At 46.7% G+C, this 24,679-nt stretch overlaps 1 protein-coding gene across 5 annotated transcripts in view; it reads left to right on the top strand.

Moving 5' to 3' along the window:
• Stab2 (stabilin 2) overlaps positions 1–24,679 on the top strand; it is a 166,889-nt gene that overhangs the window by 47,266 nt on the left and 94,944 nt on the right. For all 5 annotated transcript variants that reach the window (XM_015998482.3, XM_076554565.1, XM_076554567.1 and 2 more), the window contains exons 16-25: positions 1,243–1,296; positions 1,599–1,679; positions 4,664–4,816; positions 7,803–7,865; positions 11,848–11,934; positions 12,740–12,826; positions 14,655–14,766; positions 16,327–16,507; positions 19,170–19,266; positions 21,924–22,082. In XM_015998482.3, coding sequence (XP_015853968.1) covers positions 1,243–1,296; positions 1,599–1,679; positions 4,664–4,816; positions 7,803–7,865; positions 11,848–11,934; positions 12,740–12,826; positions 14,655–14,766; positions 16,327–16,507; positions 19,170–19,266; positions 21,924–22,082 — 1,074 coding nt within the window. The remainder of the gene's footprint in view (positions 1–1,242; positions 1,297–1,598; positions 1,680–4,663; positions 4,817–7,802; positions 7,866–11,847; positions 11,935–12,739; positions 12,827–14,654; positions 14,767–16,326; positions 16,508–19,169; positions 19,267–21,923; positions 22,083–24,679) is intronic.

Here is a 24,679-nt window from a genome sequence, read left to right as displayed (position 1 = left end):
ACCCAGAGGCTGATTTGTTCAAGGTTCCATGGTGACCCACCCAAAAGGCCACAAAGCATCTCTTCCAGAGCTGGTAGCTGGCGGCAAACTCAGCATTCTTTGTGTAGCAGCACAGCTCCACGCATCATACTATCAGCTTGTTGCTATGGCAACTTAGTCATTCATCATCCTCACCAGATGCTTTTGAGAATGAACAGAGCAGCCAGACAGTAGATGTAGGCTAGAAGTGGCTCAGACAAACTGAGATATGTGGTCATTACTTACAGATAACTCCCCGGCATCATGATCGAAGTCAAATGCCAAGAGGAGGCTGAATGAGGGAGCCGGGTGGGAGGGGGAACCTCAAGTTCAGCCTGAGCCTTGGTGGTGTAAGAACATGTCCCCCAAAAGGACAACCTTCTGGTAGTCGTTAGGTCTATGATCTTCGCCTATCCAAGCTGTGCTACAGACCCAGAAGAACTTGAGGGCTGGGAAGCTTCTAATGACCAGCTGAGTCAGTGCAGGGGAAGATACCACTGCCACTGCCACTGCCCCAGGGAGTGTGACCTTGTGCCCCTCCAGTCTGCAGGTTCGGGCACCTGCCTGCAGTTCTCCCTGAGAGTGCCAGGATCCTAGCTATGGTAGCGGTAGGGTTGTGCGGCCATGGTTTGGTTTGGTTGGTTGGTTTCTTCCATTAATGTTTTGCTGAAGGGGAAATCTTGGCAGTGTCATAGAAGAAGGGTGACTTCTTTTGAGAGTATGGGTGATCAGGCTTCTTACAACCAAACACTCCTAAAATATCAGTGTGTAGCCTGATAAGCAAACATGATTTATGGAGCAAGTGAGAACCATAAACAGAGGGATGTTATAAAAAAATATTCCAAAATGTAACCTAAGACATGCAGCAGAAAGATTGAGCAGAGTGACTGAAAGTGTGGTTCCTATCCTAAGGAAGCTGTGTGACTTGGGTGTGTTTTGATCCTCAGTGTTATCACACGTAAAATGGGTTAATGGTAATCTCTACTCCCAGGGATGCTGGGGTTACACAAAATGTGTGTGCCATGTTCTTGGAACAGCCAAGAGATTTGATGAATGTCAGCCATTTGTGCATGGAACTTTTCTTATCTTCAGTTTCCCAGTAAAGAGGTTGGGTTATTATCTTTTATGATTAATATCCAAAGTCATTCATGTGAAGGGCCCTCAAAAAAAGAAGCATGTAGAGTTTTCTTCGTTGATTGACATAGGATATTGTTTCCTTTGCAGGGCTCTCGGAAACTTCTGGAACTCGTCAGATACCACATTGTCTCATTTACCCAGGTTGGCCCTATTCTTCCTACTACTACTTTATCCTTGTTTTAAAATACCAGATCCTAGTCTTGAGTTCCAATATGTTGGGGCTAGAGAATTATTTGTGACAGTTATTAGTTCTGAGTAACCTTCAGTCTATAACTGTTGTCTGTGATATCATTAACAAAGAAATCCTTAAAGTCACAAATGCTCATGACATCAAAGCTCCCATTATTTCATCAATAGTTAAGGACTTTCTTGAAGCAAGGACTGTAAGAAATGGGGACTCTGTGCCTTGCTGCAGATGACTCCCTGATTTCTTCCCATTGCAGCTGGAAGTGACCACTCTCATTTCGATGGGCCGCATCAGGAGCATGGCCAATCAGATCATACAGTTCAGCGTAACCCGCAATGTAAGTGAGAAACCTGTGGCTGGTGCTGACTCATGCATGTTTACTCTGATGCCTCTACACTAACTCACAGACATGAAGCCTTTTCTTGTTAGGTAACATCTGTGGGAATGACCCTGTGTATGCAGGTACATGTGTACACATGGAGGACAGAGGACCACCGTAGGTGCCATTCCATAGCCTTCCTCCCCTTGAGACAAGGTCTCTCATTGGCCTAGAGTTCACCAAAGAGGCTAGGCTGGCTGTCCAGTGAGCCCCAGGAATCCACGTCTTCACTTTCCCAGTATTAAAATTACAAGTGACTGCTGCTCTGCCTAGCTTTTTAAAGTCAGGTCTAGGGATCATGTCCTCCTACAGAAAGCCAAGCACTTTACCAAGTGAGCTTTCTCCCCTATTTTACAGTTCTGATGTCTTTGCAGCTGGTCCACTCTTTGCTCAGTTCTTTCAGCAAATAGTAGCTGAGAACTGTCATCAGTCACAGTCTGGGTTAAAGCAAGAAGAAAGAAAGAAAGAAAGAAAGAAAGAAAGAAAGAAAGAAAGAAAGAAAGAAAGAAAGAAAGAAAGAAAGAAAGAAAGAAAGAAAGAAAGAAAGAAAGAAAGAAAGAAAGGCAGAAAGGCTTACATGCCAGCAGAGAAAGTAGAACTGAAGTGTCCATTAAATGGTCAGTGAGTTGCTGTGGCAATGAGTGTCAGTCACAGAAGTTGTGAGAGCACATGGAGGAGGAGGCCAAGGAAGGCAGGTGGTCAAGACTTGAAGGGTGAGGAGAATGAGTTTGTCAAGATGAATAAAAGAGAGTTTGGGGTGCAAGGAGAGCATGTGAGAAGACCCAAGGTGGAGGGAGTATGTATGGTTTACTTAAGAAACTCAAAAAAGCTCACTCTCTGGGGTAGATAAGTCTGGGAGCAGAGAGAATTGTCCCCTATTGATTCAACACTTCCATTGTTGGTGGTGGTGATGATGACCTGACCCATTCAGCAGACATCTGCTGAGTACCAGTGTGCCAGGCACTGTCCTAGGTCCTGAAGAACACAAAAGCAAACAGATAAAGGTCTCTGGTTGCATGGAACTTCCATTCTAGTAAGTAGGAAGGTAGTCAATAAAGATGCTAAGGGAAAAAAGGTTATTATAGTGGGAGAAAAAGGCAAAGCAGGAGATGGGACTAAGAAGACAGAAGGGGACTTCACGTTTACTTGTTAGTGTAGAAAATAGTGGATGCATTATAACATTTCATTTTTACACATATGTGTATGTGTATCACTGTACCTTGTGTCTATATCCTCCTACTACCCTCTAGTCCCTCAATAGTTCCCTTCCTCTCCTATTCTGTCTTTATGTCACATATGCATGTATATGTATGTGTATATTCAGGTATACCCAAACCTAGATTCTGTATATGAAAGAAAATCTTCCATGTTTTGTCCTGTATCCCCTATAACCCCCTCTCATCCCCCTCCCCCTATCTTTAGAATACTTCCCCCAACTCTTAGTCACCATTCTGCTTTCAGGGGACTAGTGTTTTTAGATAAAGCTCCAAGAAATCCTCACAAAGAAGAAACTAACTTGTGACTCTCTGGACACAGAAGTTTCTAGAGAGAGAAACCGGCAGGAACAAATGTACTCAGCAAGGAGCATGCTGAGCTAATTGAGGGGTGAGAAGACAGTGTGGCCAGACAGAGGCAGGAGCAGGAAGAGGTGATGGAAAACAGACAGACACCAAAGGGATGGACAGGCAGACTGGGTCCCATGTGAGACGAGAAGGCCCTGGAGGATTGTGAGAGCAGACGATCTGATGAGACACAATTTGGGAGACAGATCCAGAGACTTGGTTATAATAATCCAGTGGAAATGGCAGTGAGGACTGAGGAGATAACTCAGTTGGTAAAGCGCTTGTCACTCAAACCTGAGGACCTGAAATGTAACCCGGAACCCACATTAAAAACCCCAAGTGTGGTGGCACACACTTGAAACCCCAGTCATGGGGAGGCAGACATAGGTGGGTTCCTGGGGGTTCATTGGCCATTCAGTCTATCCTACTTGATGAGTTGTAGGCCAGTGAGAGACCATGTATTAAAAAAAAAAAAAAAAGGATAAACCGTATTTAAGGAACAATACTCAAGATTGGCCTCAAGCCTCCATGTACATATGTGTACACACAAAGAAAATGAATAATGATGGTGTCTTACACAAGTATGGCCAGGAACATGGTAAGAAGTAGTTGAACTGTAAATGTATTTTGAAGAAAAACCCAACAAAATTTGCTAATGCACACACCTAATGTGCACGTGTGTGTGTGTGTGTGTGTGTGTGTGTGTGTGTGTGTGTGTGTGTGTGTGTATGTTGAGACAGGGTCTGACTATGTAGCCCTGGCTGTCTTAGAACTCAATATATAGATCAGGCTTGCCTCGAACTCACAAAGTTCTGCCCACTTCTGCCTCCTGAGTCCCTTGCCCATATACTTGATGGGTGATAAGGACTGAGAAAGCCGAGGATGACTCTGAGGCTTTTGACTTGGGCAGCAAGAATGAAGTCGCCATTGAGCAGGTGTGGGAAAGGAAGAACTCAGAAATCTTGGCAAATTCACTCTTTTTTTTTTTTGTTCCCTCCACTAGCTGCTAAGCAGCAGTATGTCTGTTTGTTGTCTGATGTATCCACAGGGCTTAAAGCAGAGTTTATCTGGGGTCAATAAATGTATTGAATAGGTGGATCTTCGATTGCGAACCAGGAGGTAAAATAAGCAAGTGCTGTATGGAGCCGAAGTAGACAGACCTCTGTCCCACCTCAGCGTGCGCAGGGACATCCGTGTCTGGGGAGGGATTCAGTTCACAGACAATCATTTGCTGATGGAAAGCCACCACTAGCAACCTTCCCTCCAGGGATAAACCGAGTAACATTGAGGAGTTCTAGAGATGCTCTTGCTGGGCGCATCTGCCTGGGGTCTGCTCCAGCTCCTGCCATCAGAATGGGAGAATGTCCTTGCTTATTTCAGGGACAGATTCTGGCAAATGATGTGGCCGTGGAAGAAACCGAGGTCATTGCCCAAAACGGCCGAATTTACACACTGAACGGAGTCCTCATTCCTCCCTCCATCGTCCCAATTCTTCCCCATCGATGCGATGAAACAAAGAGAGAAATGAAATTGGTAAGGGAACCTGGGAAATTTGGGACGTTGGGGCTTGCACAGCCATTGGAAGCAAGCGGCACTCTATGCTCACAGTTCTGAGAAGGCTGAAACCACCCCCTAAAGGTGCATCTCTACGAGAAGGCATGTGGTCCTGTCAGCTGTGAACCAAGGTTCTGTTGGGATTTCTACCCGAGATGGCCTGAAGTTGTGCAGGGTTCTTGGTGTGGCCATAACAAATTACCATAGATGTCAGCCTTTTATTCTATCACATTTATGGATGCTAGAAATCTGAAATCGAATTGTCAGCAAGGCCATGCTGTCCTTGGGGGCTCTGAAATCCCAGGACTCTTTTATTCTTTGAATAGGGGTTCCTAATGTTCCCAAAGATGGCTTTCACTTCACTAATTCCCGAGCTTTGGACAGTTCCCAGAAGCCCTCACTCCCATCTCTACCCTCACTTTTTATGACTTTGTTGCCTATGTGTCTTCTCTTGTATTTGTAAGGACAACCGCCACTGGATTTAGGGACTCCCTACCCAAATACAGCTGTAGACTCTATTTCTAAACAAAGTCACGTTCTGAGGTTTGGGGGAACATGAACTTGAGGAGAGTGGCCCTTCTGCCTACTCAGTAACAGAGGTGGAATCTGAGCAGAGTCTCCCCCACACACACACACCCCTGGGGTTCAGGATTGGTCTCCTTCCTTTTTCTTCCTCTGCCCCTGTCACCTGGAGACCCAAGGCCACAGCTTTACTCTCTCTGGGGGAACAGAAAATAAACTTTTCTTTGCCCTCCCAGAGAATCACTCATCTTCCTACGTCTTTCTATAATGTTTTCCCAATACCTGATTTTCTGTTCCTTCATGAGCTTCTGAGCCCTCTAATGACCTTTTCTAACTCAGGATCAACCATTTTGGCTCAGCCAGTTTTAAAGCACTGTTAACATCGATATCACTCCATGGGCAATCTTTAACTTACTATAAACTGTAAACCCCAAATTGCAGTGGTAAAAGGTCTGGATCTTTCTTTGCAAGGTATTTCAGTCATAATGATTGATCTCACAGTATCTTTGGAACATGGGCACTGAACAAGGGAAAAAACACCTAATTTTACTTTTTAATCTTCCTCCTCCTCCTCCTCCTCCTCCTCCTCCTCCTTGTCCTCCTCCTCCTCCTCCTCCTCCTCTTCATTCTCCTTCTCCTCCTTCTCCTCTTCCTTCTCTTCTCTTCTTTTTGAAACAGGGTCTCAATATGGAGCCCATTCTGGCCTTGAACACACAATCTTCCTGGGTCAGCTGTCAAGTGCTGGGATCCCAGGCATGTGCCAGGATACCCCCTTCCTGCCCTCCCCTGTTGGAGGCTAAGAATAGCCAAGAATCTGCTTAGAATGGTCCCAGAGCTCTTGATTGATACCGTGACTGGTTTGTTTAGGCTATCGAGCATAACTTCTGAAAGCCAGATGCCGTCTGGGGAATATTATGCCACTCTGATCGGTCTTCTTAAGAAAGGTTTACTCTTAAGAAACATTTACTCTCCTAGCCAGCCCCTGGCAGCAACCTGTTTGGTTCCTTTTTTGGAAATAATCACCACGGGTACGTTGCCTGGCTTAAGGCAGAGAGAGTGGCATCCCTCCTAAGCCAGGTGTGAAACTATTAGGAAAATCGGGGCCTGCAAAAATGAGGGAGATAATAGGATTCTAAATAATATTTAATGAGTTCTTCAGAGCCCTCTACCACAGGCATCCCTGTTTCTTCAGAGAAAGAAGCTTGTAGGACAGGGACCCTGCTGGCCATGTTCTGCTTCTGGCTGTTCAAAAGCTTGTTCTTCATCTAAGGGACAAACTCGAGATGTGGGCTGGAGTTACAGCCCAGAGAATTGTGGTTTGAAAGCGAGAAGAACTTTGCAGTAGCTTTATAAGAATAAATCCTTCCTCTACTACTTAACATTCACTATTTCCTCTAGGTTTAAAGCCAGCCCTGCCTGCTCTGCTCAGTTCAGGACGGTTTGGGTTGGATATCTATCTTCAGAGTCCAAATGAGTCCTCTGGAAAATATGTATTGAGGCCTAGAAAGAGTAGAAATAGTTAGAACTTCCTAAAAATCTCCTTTTTGGACACACTCAGAGTATGGCAGCCTTTGGACATGTTATGTTTGGACTTTAGATGCTTAATAAATAGCACTTTTTAAAGGCAAGTCCCTGCAGGAAACAAAACCTATCTCAGATGGTTCAAAAGAGCACTGTCATGTGGATGCTGAGTAATCTGGGATAAACAACCACAGCAGCCATCCCACCCACGACCAAAGGGCTGGGAGTGAGGTACAGGGTTGCCTGTGAGAGCAGGAAAAACAAAAGAGGACATGGAGGGCTATTGGAGCAGTATGCTAAGCAGTCCAGGGCTGTAGGGACAGTGTGCCAACCAGTGTGGAGGCAAGAAGGAGGAGGTCCTTGGTTTGCTCTCTTCCTGCAACAAACGCCTGCTGGTGTCTCCAGTCGACCAAAACCAACTGGAAAATGGTCACCGAGCCATACAGAGATATCAGGGAACAGATCTGGACCAATCCTAGGACATCCATCTTGTCTCTTCCTTCCCAAATTAAGAACCAGTGGAGGCAAAGGCAAGAACAAGAAGGCTGAATTCTATTGTTCAGCTTTATTGCTGCTAAGCTAATGGGAATGGTGGCGTTGGCCCTTGTCTACTCTTAAGTCCCTGGAATGACTGAAGGGTCCCCTCGGGGAGAGGTGCTTCTCCTTCTCCATCAGGGAGATAAGAATGCTCCAGCCTGTTTGCTGGATGCTCTGTCCAGAGAGAGAAGGGGTCCTTGGGGGCATACTCAACTTCCCCAACTCTCATCCAGCATTTGCTTCAATCCCACCCCCCGGGAGGAACTGGAAGGACAGTGGGAGAGTCCAAAGAGCGCCCTTCACAAGGAGGGGAGCCTGCACTCCTGAAGGCTGTCTCCCTGGGGCCCTCATGGGGATGCCTGTGCTGACTGTCGCCATCTTTCAGGGCACTTGTGTGAGCTGTTCCCTGATACGTTGGAGCAAGTGTCCGGCTGACTCTGAGCGCACAGTAAGTGTGATAAGGCTGCTTCCTGAGCCGCCTGAGCAAGCCCACTCTGTCCTCTCATCTTTTCTGCCTGCTTCCTTCTTTAACCCTGGCTTCCATAGCCGCAGTGGGAGGGAGAGGCCCCACAGATCCGTGCTGGGTTCCTAACCGGCCCTGGTTATATCCTTTAACCTCTTCATCCTAATTTTCTTTCTCTGTAGATGACAACAGGTTTAGTACAAATTAAATTCATAAAAACCAGGAGCGAACAGCCTCTCTCAGAACTTCCTCTCCACTCTTCTCTCCTAAATAAAGCCTGGTGTTGGTATCTGCTCTTCCCAATCATAATTCTGGAGGAACACACAAGAAATAGTCAGGAAAGGTTGCACACTTTCGGTGAGACAAGAAAAACACGTCCCGGGTTAGGCACGGTATCCTGACTGTATATGATAGTGTCTAATGTCCTGTGTACTTCAAAATGCTAAGAGTAGACTTTGAATGTTCTCCCCACAAAGAAATAATAAGTAAATGAGGCAATAATGACATTAATTAGCTTAGACATTTAATACCCCACTGTACCCCATAAGCGTGTTTATTGTTTGCCGGTAAGAATGAAAACGGGGACTGGAGAAATGGCTCTGTGGTTAAGAGCACTGACTGCTCTTCCAGAGGTCGTAAGTTCAGTTCCAGCACCCATATCAAGCGGCTCACACCCGCTTGTACCTCCAGCCCCAGGGGATCCAACACCCTTCTCTGGCTTCCATGTGTACTCACAGACAGACACATATACACATGAATAAACAAAGTTTTAATTAAAAGAGCAAAGATAGCCAGGTGATGATGGCACATTCCTTTAATCCTAGCACTTGGGAGACAGAGCCAAGAGGATCTCTGTGAGTTCGAGGCCAGCCTGGTCTACAGAGTGAGATCCAGGACAGGCTCCAAAGCTACACAGAGAAACCCTGAAATAAGTCAGAAAATTACACTAAACTATTTTAAATTGTTTATGTTTAATTGAATTCTTCACATGTTTACTGAAGTTTGATCATATATTAGACTCAATGCTTGGTTATGGACCAAATAAGATATCGTATTGGTTTGGGTTTTGCCTTAAGAAGCTCAGGCCAATATACATATATATTGTACAGTTATGCATCAATCTGTAATTATATACCAAGTATTCTGCTGGAAAAAGCAATGTGGCAACGTGTTCTAACACAAGAAGAATGACAGAAATTTCTGTCTTTTAAGAAAGATTTTTCCCAAACAGATTCTTTCATTCTCGATAATGACTACATCATTATCGAGAATGACAAGATCTTTAATCCACTTCTAGTAGGAAATACTTAATAGAGCAAAACATTAACCTTAAGTAGGGATGGGTGCTCACATGTTTGTTGTGCTTAATGAAGCCATTTACCACAAGTCCTTGGGGAAACTATTAACCAGGATACAGGAGAAGAATAAGTTGGTAGCACAGTGACGGCTGGATGACAGACAGAGTTTTATCCACTCTATGCAGCAACCCTGGAGTATCAGTTACTTGTTGCCTTTGTTTAACTCTGTGAAGCTGTGTTACTGTACCTGTTCAAAACACCTGATGGTTTAATAAAGACCTGAACAGCCAATAGCAAGGCAGGAGACAGGATAGGCGGGGCTGGCAGGCAGAGAGAATAAACAGGAGGAGAAATCTGGGAGAAAAAAGAAGTAGGAACAAAAGAACAAGGAGAGGAAGACGCTAGGGGTCAGCCACAGAGTAAGAGTGAAAATAAGATATACAGTGTAGCTAGAGTTTTCCTGCCTGGCCCACAGTCAGGACAAATCTCTGTCACCCACCAGTCCCACAGCCGCTCAGACCCAACCAAGTAAACACAGAGACTTATATTGCTTACAAACTGTATGGCCATGGCAGGCTTCTTGCTAACTGTTCTTATATCTTAAATTAATCCATTTCTATACATCTATACCTTGCCACATGGCTCGTGGCTTACCGGTGTCTTCACATGCTGCTTGTCATGGCGGTGGCTGCAGTGTCTCTCCTGCCTTTTCTTTCTCCTTTGTTAGCCTTTCTCCTCTGTTAGTCCCGCCTATACTTCCTGCCTAGCCACTGGCCAATCAGTGTTTTATTTATTGACCAATCAGAGCAATTTGACATACAGACTATCCACAGAAATACAGAAGAAGGAAAAAGTCCAAAGGCAAAAGGTAGATGGAATGATTTAAAGTTAAGAAAGTTGGCAAGAAACAAGCCAAGCTAAGGCTGGGCATTTATAATTAAGAATAAGCCTCCGTGAGTGATTTATTTGGGAGCTGATTGGTGGACTGCCCAAAAGAGTAAAGAGCAAAAACAACCAACAACAGTCACTTCTTCCGTTGCTGTGATAAAACTCCCAGACAATCCATTTTGGCTCACAGTTCAAGGGGACATAGTTCACCATGGAAGGGAAAGCATAGCATGAGGCTACTTCTCGCATGGCATCTGCAGTCAGGAAGCAGAGAGAGATGAATGCTAGTACTCAGCTAGCTAGCTTTCTCCTTGTTGAGTAGTCTGGGACCCAAATGCATGGAATGGTGCTGCCCCGTTCAGGATGCGGCTTCCCACCTCGATTATGTTCATCTAGATGAGCCCTCACAGGCACACTCAGGGGCATGTCTTCTAGGGGATTCTACATTCTGTGGCTTTAGCAATCAAAACTGACCATCAAACCTAGGAAGGACATACATCATCAGCATCTCAACAGGAGGGTGGGAGGGAGCAAGGCAAGAATACAAGGCTGACATGTGGTAGAATCTGTGAGTCTGACATCATTAGTTAGCCTCAAACTACAGGGAGGTAAGAGGGGGAGAAAAATAAATGGACAAGAACCATAAAAGCTCCTGAGATCCCATGATCCACACTGGTTAGTTACCTAAACTATTCTTTCCCTTGAGACCTCAGGATGCATTTATGTAGATGAGCTTTTAGGATCTTGTGCCCTGGCAAGGTCCCTTCTTCAGTGGAGCCTAAGACAAAGGGATAAACAACGCAAAGATATATCTAATACAAAATTTGAGCTGGAAGCTAAATTCTTGGGATGAGATTTGATATCAGCATCATTGTCCCATGTCACAGGAGGCAGCTGAGACTCACAGAGACCACATGATACCAAAGTTAGTAAGCAATAAAACATAGTCTCTGGGCTGGGAAGCAGTGGCGCACGCCTTTAATCCCAGCACTCAGGAGGCAGAGCCAAATGGATCTCTGTGAGTTTGAGGCCAGCCTGGGCTACCAAGTGAGTTCCAGGACAGGCTCCAAAACTACACAGAGAAACCTTGTCTTGAAAAAAAAAAAAAAAAAAAGTCCATAGTCTCTGAACCAGATTTTAGCAGTGTTAGTCAGGCAAAGTGGCTTAGCCTATCTGTTCTTCAATTTCTATATATATATTATAAAAGAACATGAAAAATTATTCACATGAATTGGCAAACAGATGGACCATATACCCATTGTAAGTCTTCAATAAATGGGAGTTATAGCTAACTGCAATGGGCATCAAAGATTAAAGAATGGAAGGATGTATTTAATCAACCACTGAGTCTAAGAGTGAGCCTCAGGCTATTGATCTATTTTTCAGTTGGTGGATTTTTCCACGTAGAAGAGATGGATACTTACTAGCTCCAAAATGTCCACATGAGCTTAAGGTTGGCTGTAGAGCAGAGGGAGAAGCCAGACCACATGCAGGATCAATCGAGTGTTAAGTGATTGATTAGAAATGTCTGTCATAACGTGAGAGGAGGTATAAAGATCCTGTGTCACAGGTTGTTCAAAGCTTGACCTGTGTTCTACCAACAAATAAAAAGGCCTCATTAAGATGGCAGTCTGATTTGAACTTGGGTGGCTGGTGTAGTCCTCACTCTGGCACCAGTGGTGCCATAGAGTAGAGTGGCTGGCACAGGAAGAGGTTGTGTGATGCCCAGGGCACTCGAGAATACACACAACAGTTGATTTTACCTACTGGCTTTCTTCCAGGCCCTCTTCACACACACATGTTTCTACAGAAGCAGAACACAGAACCTGAAAAGTGGCTGTGCCCAATACTGTAATGCTACCGTGAAGGTAAGAAGGATCCAGCCAGGATCCCATCCAGGACACCAAGACTTGTGAAGCTCCAAGCTGTGCTATTGAGTTCTTAAGTCTGCATGGTCACAAGTGGCCTGAAGGAATTTAGGATATTTTCCTGAATGGGAGTCAAAAGGTAGACTTGGGAATGTAGTTGGGCCGCTACCTCCCTGAATCATACCTTGAGTCCCCCTGCCTCTTAACATAGAGTCCATGCCCCTGACACCCACGTGTGAGCCACCATTCGAGCTTATGACCTGGATTCTACCCTCATTTCTGCATCACAATATGCATATTTGGTACCCTCTTCAGGATGCCCACCCAGATGCACAGGGGCTAACTCATCTTTCGAGTGCTCCTCTACCTAATCCCTCCTGCCACTACCCAACAGGCCTCCAAACTCCACCGCTATCTGCCACCACTCCATTCCAATACTTGTCTTCCTGGCACTTCCCATGCCCTGGAATGTTCTTTTATTTCCTATTCATTTGTTCATGAAATCAAACCCAGGGCTTTGCAAATGCTAGGCAAGCACTCCACCCCTGAATGATTCTCCAGCTCCATTATTTCTCTATTTTATTTCCCATGTTGACTCTTCCCTACTCCCATACACACTCTATGAGCATCAGCCTTAATCTGCCTCATTCTCATGTCCTCATGAGAGACATTCAATAGGTTGGTGGTAAGGAGCTCATAAGAAGGATTGGCATTGTACCCCAGCAGTGGAAATCAGAACACCTCTCTTTTGAGAAATTTGTGCTCTCCTTGGGGTCCCCAAGGGTGGCATGTGTGTTGTTTCCAGATACCGAAATGCTGTAGCGGCTTCTTCGGGCCTGACTGCAACCCGTGTCCAGGAGGCTTCTTGAAACCGTGTTCTGGAAATGGGCATGTGAGTATAGTCCCTGGTTCACACTCTTTCATGTGTGCGGACCTTTCTGAAGTCACACAGCAATATCGGAAACTCCTAAATCAAAGAGTGTCACAGTGCTCACCCGCGTTCCCAGCAATCAGAAGAACCGGATCTGTTGCTGAAACAGAAGGTACCTGCAGCCAAGGAGCCTAGGTCGGAGGATGGGTGGAAGGGAGAACGTGGCTTAGTCTCTGCTCCCCTATAGTTCACCATGAGATCTTGGACAACTTGAAACTCTCTGGGCCTCACTTTCCAAACCTGTGGAAGCTCCTAATGTCAAAGTTTTTTATGGCACTTCAAAATAATAATAGCATTGGCTACTGGTTGTTGTTTTTAAACCCAACTTCAGAAGCTAGTGAAATGTAAAAACCAAAGCTTAACTCATCTATTTGGAGGCCCAGACCACACAAAGGAAGGTAAATTCATGTAGGAAAACTGTGGTTCGTGTAAGAAAAACTAGATCTGGGAATTTAGTAGAGCCACATCTAAACTCCTGCTCTTGCGAATGGAAAGAGACATGGGGACGGGGTGTCTCACACAAAGAGTAAGGTGAGAAGAGACCAGCAGTAGTGCCTGGGGCCTGGGGGTTATGGGAAAGTAGCCACACCCAACTCTGATGTGCGGTAATCAATACCAACATGGTCTTGCCAGGGCTACGCAGGTTAGGTGCCTTAGTTAGGTTTTTATTGCTGTGAAAAGACACCATGACCATGGCAACTCTTGTAAAGAAACATTTAATTGGGGGTGGCTCGCCTAGAGTTTCAGGAGTTCAGTCCATTACCATTGTGGCGGGAGCATGGAGGCATGCAGGCAGACGTGGTGCAGGAGCTGAGAGTTCTTCATCTTGACTCAGAGACAACAGGAAGTAGAATGACGGTCACACTGAGGGAAGATGGAGCAAAAGGGACCTCAAGACCTGCCCTCACAGTGACACACTTCCTCCAACAAGGCCACACCTCCTAGATTTGCCACTCCCTTGGGGGTCCATTTTCTTCCAACCACCACAGTAGGAGAGCAAGTGAGATGGGAAAGAACACACTGAGCAAGCAAGAATGTCAAGAGAACAGGGCCAGGCCTTATCTGAAGGCCTGTCTGCCTACTGCCACCCGCTAAAAGCGTTTGGAAGAAGGATCTCATTTCACATTTGTGGTGTGGCTTATTCCGAGGAGGTATGAACAGATCTGTTCACCCCAGATAGAGTACTGGGGAAAAACAAAAGTCATACGAGTCTGTCTTGATGAACCCATGTGTTCACTGGGTTCACATCCGGAAGCAGGGGTGACTGAGCAGCCACATCACTGAAAAGGCCCACCCCAGCACTGGTAGTGACTGGCAAACGCCGCATCCACCATGGTGCTGCTTGCCCGTCTATCACAGCCGCACTGAAGAGTCTCCAGCCCCAGCCGGTGTTCACTGCTCACAGAAGCTCCATAAGGCTCCCTGTGGGCCAAAACTGTTTAGGCTTTTCTGGGCCTTGTGTTTTGTGAGTTTCCTGAGGCTCCTAAATTTAGTTAACCTTCCCAGTGCTCAGCCTCTCCCCACGCAGAACGTTTCCATTCATAGGAAACAGCTACGTAATACACCCTTGCACCTTGTCCTTTAAGGTTCTAAATCCTAGGTCAGGATCCCCAAGCTGGGTACTAATTTTACATCCTATATGATACCAAGATGACTCCCACCTCCCACAAGGAGTCAAACATCACTCCAGTGGGACTGAGCCTGAGTTCAAGCCATGAAGCAAAATCATCTGCTTCTCCTCGGCTGTCACATGTGTCCTAATGGCCCACGGGGATGCCTCTGCTCTCAGTGCATAGATGGCCTCGGCGGCAACGGGACCTGCCTTTGTGAGGATGGCTTCCAAGGTTCCAAGTGTCAGTTCTGCTCCAACCCCAACAGATATGGACCTCGGTGTAACAGAAGTAAGTGGGGCTTCTGAAGCACCCTTCCACGGGCTCTCTCTCATACCAAGCATGCTGATGACGTGGTCTGGTGTCTTGCGGATTTTGCTTGAGGTTGTCATCGTCACAGGGTGGGCTTATCAAGTCCTGCTTCTCAAATGATACAGTGTGGAGACAGCCAGGCACAAGGCGCTGAGTTCCTGGTTCTCTCTGGGATGAGTCTCAGAAAATACACTTTTAACAGCTTTCTTGGGGGTGGGGTGGGGTGGGGGAGAGTATGCTGGCAGTGCTGACCCAGCAACCACACTTTAGAACTCACTTTCTAAGTCCATGAAGACATAAATAGTCCATTTTGAGAAATAGATCTGCTCCCTTTCAATAATCCTTACCCATCAGTTCTTCCACTGAAGAACTGTGACTTTGGATGAGTGCACCCTCAAGTCGCAAATAAAATAAGGGCAATGGTACTAATAAGTACTTTATAAATTCATTACAACGTACGTGTGGACAGCTTTCCTTAGGACATGCTTAGCACATAGCACATACCGAAAGCACTCTAGCGACTGTTGTGACCTCCTGCTGTTTTTGCTGTTATTCTAAGAGCAGTAACCACACCTCGGTGGCACACATACCACAAAGCCTGTAGAAGGTATGGAAAGTTCCACAGTAGGCGTATGCAAATTCAGTCCTGCACACTCAGAAAAAGTGTTGTTCTTTCAAATGGCATCGTATGTACGTTGAACTGTATGTATTTTCAGATGTCTGTTCCTAAGCTACAGTTAGAACATAACAATGACTAGGTAAGAGCTTCCTGTGGAGTCAGATCAGCCAGAAGTTAAATTCTGGTTTCTAGTTTAGCGGCCGTGTGACCTGAGACAGTGTTACAGTATCTCCACCTAGAAAATGACGATAATGTTGTAGAGTTGTCTTCTGGGCATCCATGGGGATTGGTGCCAACCCTCCTCGTTGCCACTGAGTTCTGCAGCTGCTCTGGTCCTCTGTATGCAAAGGCATAGTGTTTGCCTGGATCCTATTCACATCTTCACACACGAATCCCCTCTAGGTGAGCTACCATACAAATGCTAGGGAGGTGGTAAAAAGCCAGTCCAGGGCCTTGAATGAAGCCAGGGCCCAGATACTGGCCACTAATTATTGCTGGTTTGCTGTGGATGAAAGTGGAGAACTAATACATGATCCTATCAGGAGTTCTACAAATAGAAGAAATCTGCTTATTCTAGAATGTTTCCAAAACATGAGAAGCTTCTCAGCTAACATCTCCAACCACAGAGTAGTTGACAATTGGGTTCCTTGGCTTCTTTGACCACATCACAAACCACCTCCTTCTCCACATCCACACACAGATACATAGAGGACCCACTGAGGACCAATAATCCTCCTCCCGGTGGGATAGTCAGCCCTCCGAGGCTGCCGCTGGCGCTCTGAGAAATGCTGGTGACCCTGAGTTTGACCCAGCTCTGATGGACAGCAGTGGGTTGGGGAGGGCACAGTCCCCATCCTCCGTGGTTCCGTGCTCCCGTGGAAATCTCCAAGCCCTGAATACCCTCCCCGCTTCTCTTGCAGCCTGTCTGTGTGTGCACGGAGCATGTGATAACCGCGTGGACAGTGACGGCGCCTGCCTCCCAGGCACGTGTCGAGAGGGCGCAACCGGGAGGCTCTGTGACAGGCAGCCTGCAGCGTGTGGTCCCTATGTGCAGCTCTGTCACGTCCACGCCACCTGTGAATACAGCAGTGGGACAGCCAGGTAGGTGTGTGAACCCAAGGCCACCTGTGGGTGGAGCCAGCCCATATACCTAACGCTTTACAAAGTAAGGCATATTCTGCCCTGCTGACTGACTGTATGGCTCTTGCAGAAGCTAAGACTGAGCCCAAAGCAAACCTTAGCTTTCCTTACTTTGAAGGGCACCAGCTGCGTGACCTTCGGCAAGTTAGTGTACCTCTCTAAGCTTCACTTTCCTCGTTAGTCGTGATGAACCCTGCCTCATAGAACAATGGCGGAGATTAGAAGAACCCACTATAAAAACAGTGTCCCAGCCTGGATCGACCCTTATTGTGAGCACGCCGAAGAAAACAATGAAAGCCACGGGTGTGCATATTACAGTTCCAGCAGGCAGGGTGCTAAAGCAAGAGGATTGATGCATGTTCTAGGCCAGCCTGAGCTACAGCAAGACCTTGTCTTAAAAATCCAGAAGGGGTGGGGGGAGAGAGACTGTTCAGAAGACGAGAGCAGTGGCTGTTCCTGCAGAGGATCTGAGTTGTTACAGCACCCATGCCTGCAGCTCCAGCTCCAAGGAACCCAGCACCCTCTTTTGGTTTCTAAGGGTGCATGCATGCATGGTGTGTGTGTGTGTGTGTGTGTGTGTGTGTGTGTGTGTGTGTGTGTACACAAATATTGTATCTTTTTTTAAAAAAAAAATCAAAAAGGAAACAAGGAAGGGGAGGAAGGGAATGGAGGAAGAGTTAGTTACCTGTCTTGCTACTGTGACAAAATACCCTGACAAGGTCCATTTTTAGACAGTTTATTTTGATGCACGAACAGATTCAAGGTCCAGTCCGTTGTGGCAGGGACACCATGGTGGCAGAAACTTGAGGCACTTGGTTACATGGCACCTGCAGTCAGGAAACAGAGATTAATACCTGTGCTCAGTTTCTCTATATTCAGCCTGGACCCTAGGCCATGAAATGATGCTGCCCATATTCAGAGTAGGACTTCCCATCTCAGTTGACCCTCACAGGTGTGCCCTGAGACTAAGCTAGTCTAGATGACCCTCACAGGTGTGCCCTGAGACTAAGCTAGTCTAGCTGACCCTCACAGGTGTGCCCAGACTCTCACCCAATCTAGATGACCTTCACAGGTGTGCCTACAGACTAACCTAATCTAGATGACCCTCACAGGTGTGCCCAGGGACTAACCTAATCTAGATGACCCTCACAGGTGTGCCTAGGGACTAACCTAATCCACATAACTCTCACTGGCATTCCTAGAGGCTAATCTCATAGTTGAGTCTTTCTGATGAAACTGTCAATCAATGTTAACTATTACAGAATGAAGCAATGAACTGTCCATGCTTTGAAGGGCTCTTTACTTCCAAACAGTGTTAATAGTAGCTTCCCTGTAGTGGGCATTTGGCATGAAGATGGATGTGGGAGAACTGCAGTTCATTTCCTCAACTGTGTAAAAGCTTCGGTAGCTTTAGGGGATAGAAAATACCCTCAGAATGCTTGCTCTCCTCTGGTTCGAAGGCAGTAACCACCTCAAATACCCTGGAGGAAGCAGAGGATGTCTGGATTGCCAGCCTTGTTCTATTAAGGTTTCTTAATTTGTATTTGAATTTACTTTCTTGCCTGGGGGTTTGGGGACTGTCACCCTGAAGAGAGCAGGCTGGGTGAGGGCAGAGACTGCGTCTTTCCTGTGGTTACATGATGCGTCTGCCTAAGGAACTTTGAACCACATCAGTGCCAGTGTGTATCGCCTATAGTAAAATAGCTCCCGCACAGTGGGCCGTCTGCGTGTTCTACATGATCTCAGCAGCTCAGAGACTGTGTTGGAACAAATCAAACTCTCTCCAGATAGATCTACTTCCTCTAGGGAATTTGGCCCTGGGTAAATAGTCTATAGATTTTTTAAGCACGTGTTGCTGGAGTTTCAGGGGTCATGAAGTTTGATGGAAGCCATGTGGTATCCCAGCACCTACCACAGGACATTTGATAGATATTGATTGAACCAAAGAATGAATGAACAATGAATGAATGAGTAAATTGCCCACATTAAACAGCAAAAGTATGATGGTAGAATATTTGGGAAGGAATGTGTGAAAGGAGAATGAGACCAGAAACTGTCATCTCACAGGAGATATACTTGAGTGTAAATTGTGTGTGTGTGCGTGTGTGAGTGTGTGTGTCTGTCTGTCTGTCTTGGGGGGTTATGTGAAGGACCAGAGAAGAGAAGAGGGGTCTCACCCGATTGACTTGTTCAATTATTTTCAGACCTGTGCCACAGACAGTTTTTGTCTCTGCTGAAGCAGAGGAAAAGCCTAGCTTGGAGCAGGTAATAAACAGCTGTCCAGTTCAGGTCCAGTAAGAGCAGGTCATCTGTCACCTCTGCACCTAATGGTGCCAGTGAATTCTGATAAGCTCCCCGCAAGTATCAGACCCATTTTCCAAATGAGAAAATAGTGTCCCAGCTGTGAGGAGACTAGGGTGGGCCACATAGTGGCTAAGGTAGGGCTTGGATTCCCACCCAGCCCTGACTGCAGACCCCCAAACCATCCACCCATGCCCAGGCTCCCGGCACAGAGCTAACCACTATGCCCAGGCACTTCTGGCTCCTCCCTAGCTGGCTACACCCACCTGCCTGGCCAGCGCTAGGTATCTTGGACTGATGGTGTGCATTCTCTTCTTCACAGCTGTGTCTGCAATGAGGGCTATGAAGGGGACGGAATTCTCTGTTCTAAGAAGGACCCTTGCATGGGATCAACCTCCAGAGGAGGCTGTAGTCAAAATGTGAGTGTTGTTGCTCAAAGCCAAGTGCCCTGGGCTTTGTTTCATCTTATTTTGTTTACTTTTTCCTTATAAGTAACACAGCAAGAAACCACCCAAGAAAGCCACTCCATGGAGCTAAAAGCAGTTTATGAAGGGAAACAAATAACTTCCCATGCTTCCCTGGATAGTGGAAGACAGTGACAGCCACAAAAGCTTGTTGGTTTTAGTGTGGGTATATGATGGGGAGGCAGCTTGGGCTGGGACAGCCAGGTGGTGAGCAGGGTGCTGGTTCAGACAGTTGCAGTCGGGAACATTCAACCAACCGTGAGGGCTTCTGAGAAATGTTTTAGGTTTCTGTTTCCTGGCAAACCCAGCCCAGATGGGACCAGAGCCGTCTCCCTACATGCCATGAGCACTGCCGTTTGGGAATCTGCTTTATGACCTAACACGTTTTAAAGAAAACCTGAGGGAGAGAAACCCCAAAAAGCAGGTCCTGATCATTCTTCATACGCACAAAGCACTTAGGTTTGAACTTCAGATTTTATTTTGCATTCGAGTGTTTGAAAGAGCATATAAAGTACTGGGTTTTGTTATGGCTTTTCACACATCCTTGGGCCTGTTGTTCTTCCCCGGAAACCCCTCCCATCTCCCTGCCCTCCTACCTCGGTCCTCTTCCTACCCCAGAAGCCCCCTTCGGCTTTCCTGTCTCGGGGACTCCATTAGCTTCTTCCTGCACTCTTCCCACAGTAGAGATAATGCATGCAAGTAGGAGGACGGCCTGAAGACATAGGGAGGGGAAGGTGGGAGGGAGGAGAAGGATATGATAGCTGGCAACTGAAGATCATCAAAATCTATTATAAAGGTGCATGAAAGTCGTAATGAAACCCATTAGTTTGTACAACTAATAAATACTAAAAAACCTGGGGGTGGATCTCATGGTCCCCTTCCTAGTTTAAAGACTAAGACTAACACACACACACACACACACACACACACACACACACACACACACACACACACGCAAATTATAATCTCAGATCCAAGTGTAAGAGAAAGCATGTGGCATTCATCTCTCCAAACTTTGAATTTAAAGAAGACTACCTGGTGGGTGCCCTCCGTGACTCTCCCTAAATTCAGATATTCTGGGGCTTTGGGAAGATGGAGGTTGAGAATAACAACTTCCCAGCTAAGAAGGACTCTAGCGTATCTGCTCCCACGCCCTCCCTGCCCCAGCCCAGTGAGGTAGACATTAGCCCTGTCCTCCCAAGGAGAAACCCAGACTGGGGAATTAAGAAACTTGCCCACAGTTTGCTGTTGTTAGTGTGGCCGGGGCTGCCACTGCTTGCACTAGTATCTTTCAAATATTGCAACCATTACCTGACCTTATCACTGCCATCCATTACCCACTTGGGCAGTTGGTCTCCTTGCTTCCCCTTGCACTGCCCAGGGTTTATGCGGCCAGAGTGGTTTGAAGCAAATCCTCTCATTTCTCCGAGGCTTAACCCCCTTCAGACATTTCCCTGGGCCTGGGGATGAAATCTAGACATAATTGCAAGCCCTGACCACCAGCTTTCCCCTGGGCTGAGCCCCACCCACTTCAGAGCACCCCACCTCGATGACCTCTGACCTCTCCTCCTTTGCTGTGGGCCTTCTGCCTCCTGTGGTCTCCCTAGATAGTGCTACTTTTCTTGTTGATGTAACAAAATACTTGAAGGCAATTCAGGCAGGAAGTGCTAGTTTTGGCTCTCAGTTCAAGAGTATAGTCTTTGGTGAGTAAGTCATGGCGCCCAGAATACCAAGGAATGGTCACATTCATCCACAGTTAAAAGAATGGGAGGCTTGCTGGTGCTCAGCTTGCTCTCCTTTTTATTCTGTCCAGGACTTCAGCTCATGGCATGGTACCCTCCCACATGCGGGGTGGGTCTTCTCATCTCAACCTAATCTAGAAACTCCCTTGCAGACATGCCCTGAGGTTTGTTTCCTATGTGAATCTAGATGTTGTTGAGTTGACAATATTGCCCATCACACCTCCAGATCAAGAGTAGTGGTGTCTAGGAGCTTGGACCCTAACATCATGGAGCCCTAGATTCATGCTTCTCTCTGTAGCTGGGTGATGTTGGTGACCTGTTTTCCCATCTGTAAATTAGAGATAATCACAGTGCCGGCCTCCAGAGCAGCAGTTCTCAGCCTGTGGGTCACAACCCCTTTGGAGTCAAATGACCTTTTCACGGGGGTCACATTATCAGATATCCTGCATATCAGATATTTACATAATGATTCACAACAGTGGCAAAATTACAGTTAAATAGCAAGGAAAATAATGTTATGGTCGGGGATTACCACATGAGGGAGGCTCTGTGTTAAAGGGTCGCAGCATTAGGAAGGTTGAGAACCACCGTCTTAGAGGATCCTTTGCTTCTGTCAGTCAATAAAGCAGTCTGTAGCTGAATCACTAACACAGTGCAGTGAAGTGGGTAGCCCTTAGCTGACCAGCTCCAAGCAACCTTGCTCTCAAAATCAGTTGGTTTATAGTGTTTATGTGAATAAGCATTTTAGTCATTTCCATTGCATTCCATGCAAATATGGGCTTCTAGAACAGTCTTCGAGATCCTCTCTGACACAGTCCTCCATGAGGAGGGACTGTGATTTCAAAGGTCTTGCTTTTCTTCCTCCTACAGGCAGAGTGCATCCAAACTGGCACAGGGCCACACGTCTGTGTGTGCCAGCAGGGCTGGACAGGGGACGGAAGGGACTGTGTGGAGATCAACAACTGCCTGCTGCCCGGAGCAGGCGGCTGCCACGACAATGCCACCTGTCTCTATGTAGGCCCTGGGCAGGTAGGTGACTTGGGGAAGAAAGGAAAGAGGAAACAGGATTCCTGTTGTGACTTTTTTTTTTTTTTTTTGTCACAACCACAGAGGTACTTTGGTCCAAAGTTACTTTGGCTTTTGCCCTCGTTTGTGGTCAGGAGAAGGGGTAGGTATCATAATGAGTCTGTGACATAGATATCATGGTGACGCAGCCATACAGAAGAGGAACTGAGGCCTGAGAGGTTGGTGATTTTGCTCTGTGGCATAGAAAATCAATCACGCTATGACTCACACTGAGTCAGAACTCAGAGATGCCTCAGTCTACCCTCGTGGGTCACGTGCATGTATCTGCAACACTCTGTAGCTTGTTACCCAACTTTAGGTGGCTTCGATGTCATGAAAAGAGGCAGCGGTAACTGCCTGGGAGTTAGAGAGCAACAGAGGAGAGGATATTAACTACATTAAAATTGTGGGAATGGAAATGATAGGTCCACACTTCCCATCCATTCTGCCTGCCCCCTTTTCTCCCCCCAAATAGTTTAGGCATGTTCCATAAGATCAAGGGAACACAAGACCCAGAGGAAGAACCAGGATGTATGTTCTCTCTCTCTCTCTCTCTCTCTCTCTCTCTCTCTCTCTCTCTCTCTCTCTCACACACACACACACACACACACGTACACACTCTCACACACACACCTTTGAATAATGACATAATTTCTCACATTTGTGTTCTAAAGCTGGACTTTGCTAAGCCTCCAGGTTCTTTTGTTGAGAAATGTGTTTCCCATGAGGTTGGGTACCATAAAAGGCCCAACTTTGCTTCCCATGATGGCTCCAGGCCTTCCCTCATGAGCCTTCTGCCCTAGAGGACACATCCCCTTGCATGGGTTAGGAACTGGGGCAACACAGTGCTTGAGTTGTGCTTGGTGAGATCTTGAGGTCAGATCCTGCCCCTCATTTGCGCTAGGACAGAATTCACCCAACAAATGAACGTCTGGCCTAGTTAAGGTGCCAGAGAAGGAGGCCTCCAGGGGCCTCAGATGCTGTTCTTTCTCCTCCCTCTTCTCAGCTCCAGGAACAGGGGTAGAGTGTCTCCCCTGTGGAAGCAGTTGAAGGCTAACACTTGTGAGGTGATAAACGGGTGGCTGGCCCTTAGATAGACAGAAGTACTGGGACTCCTTCAGATCTCACCACTACGAAACAAAGGGGTCTTTTTGAAGGTCTTTCTAGTGAGATCTCCTGAAGTGGCTAAAAGGTAGTGAGGGTGATCGGGAGAAGGGGTGGAAGGAAATGGGGCTGTGCAGCCAAGGACATGCAGGACACCACCCAGCCTGCTTGCCTCTCCTGAAATTACGTTTTTAAGTGCCAGCCCAGGCTACCTTCTAGGTCCCTCCTGGTCAATGTCTGTTCATATAGTGCTGAGGGCTCACTGTGCTAATATCTTAGTAACTTAGGCCATGTCTTAGTCACTGTTCTATTGCTATGAAGAGCGGCCATAACTAAGGCAACTTAGAAAATAAAACATTTAATTGGGGGCTGTTTACAGTTTCAGAGGGTTAGTCCATGACCATCATGGTGGAGAGCATGGTGACAGGCCGGCAGGCATGGCGCTGGAGAAGTAGCTGAGAGCTTATTTCTTATCTGCAAGTTGGAAGCACAGAGAGAAAGAGAGAGGGACTGGGCCCAGTATGGGCTCTTGAAATTCCAAGGCCCACCCCCCAGTGACAAACCTCCTCCAACAAAGCCACACCTCCTCCAATAAGGCCACATCTCCTGATCCTTCCCAAAACAGTTCCATCAACTAGGAACCAAGCATTCAGATAGATGAGCCTATGGGGACCTTTCTCATTCAGACCACCACGGACCACAGTGGGTGCTTCTTAGGCAGTGGTGACTGGGAGGGGAAAGTATAAGGATATATTTAGATCATGATCTTTTGGTTGTAACAGAAAATCCAATTACCTGTGCATTCCTGGTGAGAATGAAAAATGGCATGGCCAGGGAAAAGAGAATAGCAGCTCTCCAGAAAATTAAAGATGGGACTACCATATGATCCAGTAGTTCAACTGCCCCAAAAGAATTAAAAGCAGGGACTCCAAGGGTTATTTGTATAACCATGAGGCTAAGAGCATGATCAAAACTGGAAGCAACATGTAATGAGGCCTCAGTCAGCCTTAGAAAGGAATCTCTGACCCATGCTACAGCCTAGATGAACTTGAAGACCCACGAAGTCAGTAGCAGTCCTGGAGAACAATGGTTCCCCTTTTATGAAGTCTTTAGCGGAGTCAAATTCATGAAGACGGAGAGTAGAAACGCAGGGCGCTGCTGTCAGGGATGGAGTTAGTCGCGAGCAGGAGGTTTCAGTTGTGGAGGTGAGTAAGGTTCTGGAGCCAGGTCAGTGCTGGCTGAAGAGCAGCAGCGTGAGTGTGGTTAATGCCACTCAACTGTCCATTGAAAACGGTTACGATGCTGAGTTTTATCAGGTATGCTTTTCCAAAAATCTTTTAAGCCATGAAAGTGAGCCGGGCAGTGGTGGCGCACGCCTTTAATCCCAGCACTCGGGAGGCAGAGCCAGGTGGATCTCTGTGAGTTCGAGGCCAGCCTGGTCTACCAAGTGAGCTCCA

Source organism: Peromyscus maniculatus, chromosome 18, assembly GCF_049852395.1.
Source record: "Peromyscus maniculatus bairdii isolate BWxNUB_F1_BW_parent chromosome 18, HU_Pman_BW_mat_3.1, whole genome shotgun sequence".
NCBI classification, from domain to species: domain Eukaryota; kingdom Metazoa; phylum Chordata; class Mammalia; order Rodentia; family Cricetidae; genus Peromyscus; species Peromyscus maniculatus.
Note: the sequence above shows the minus strand (reverse complement) of the source record. Positions and strands in the feature narration are given on the sequence as shown.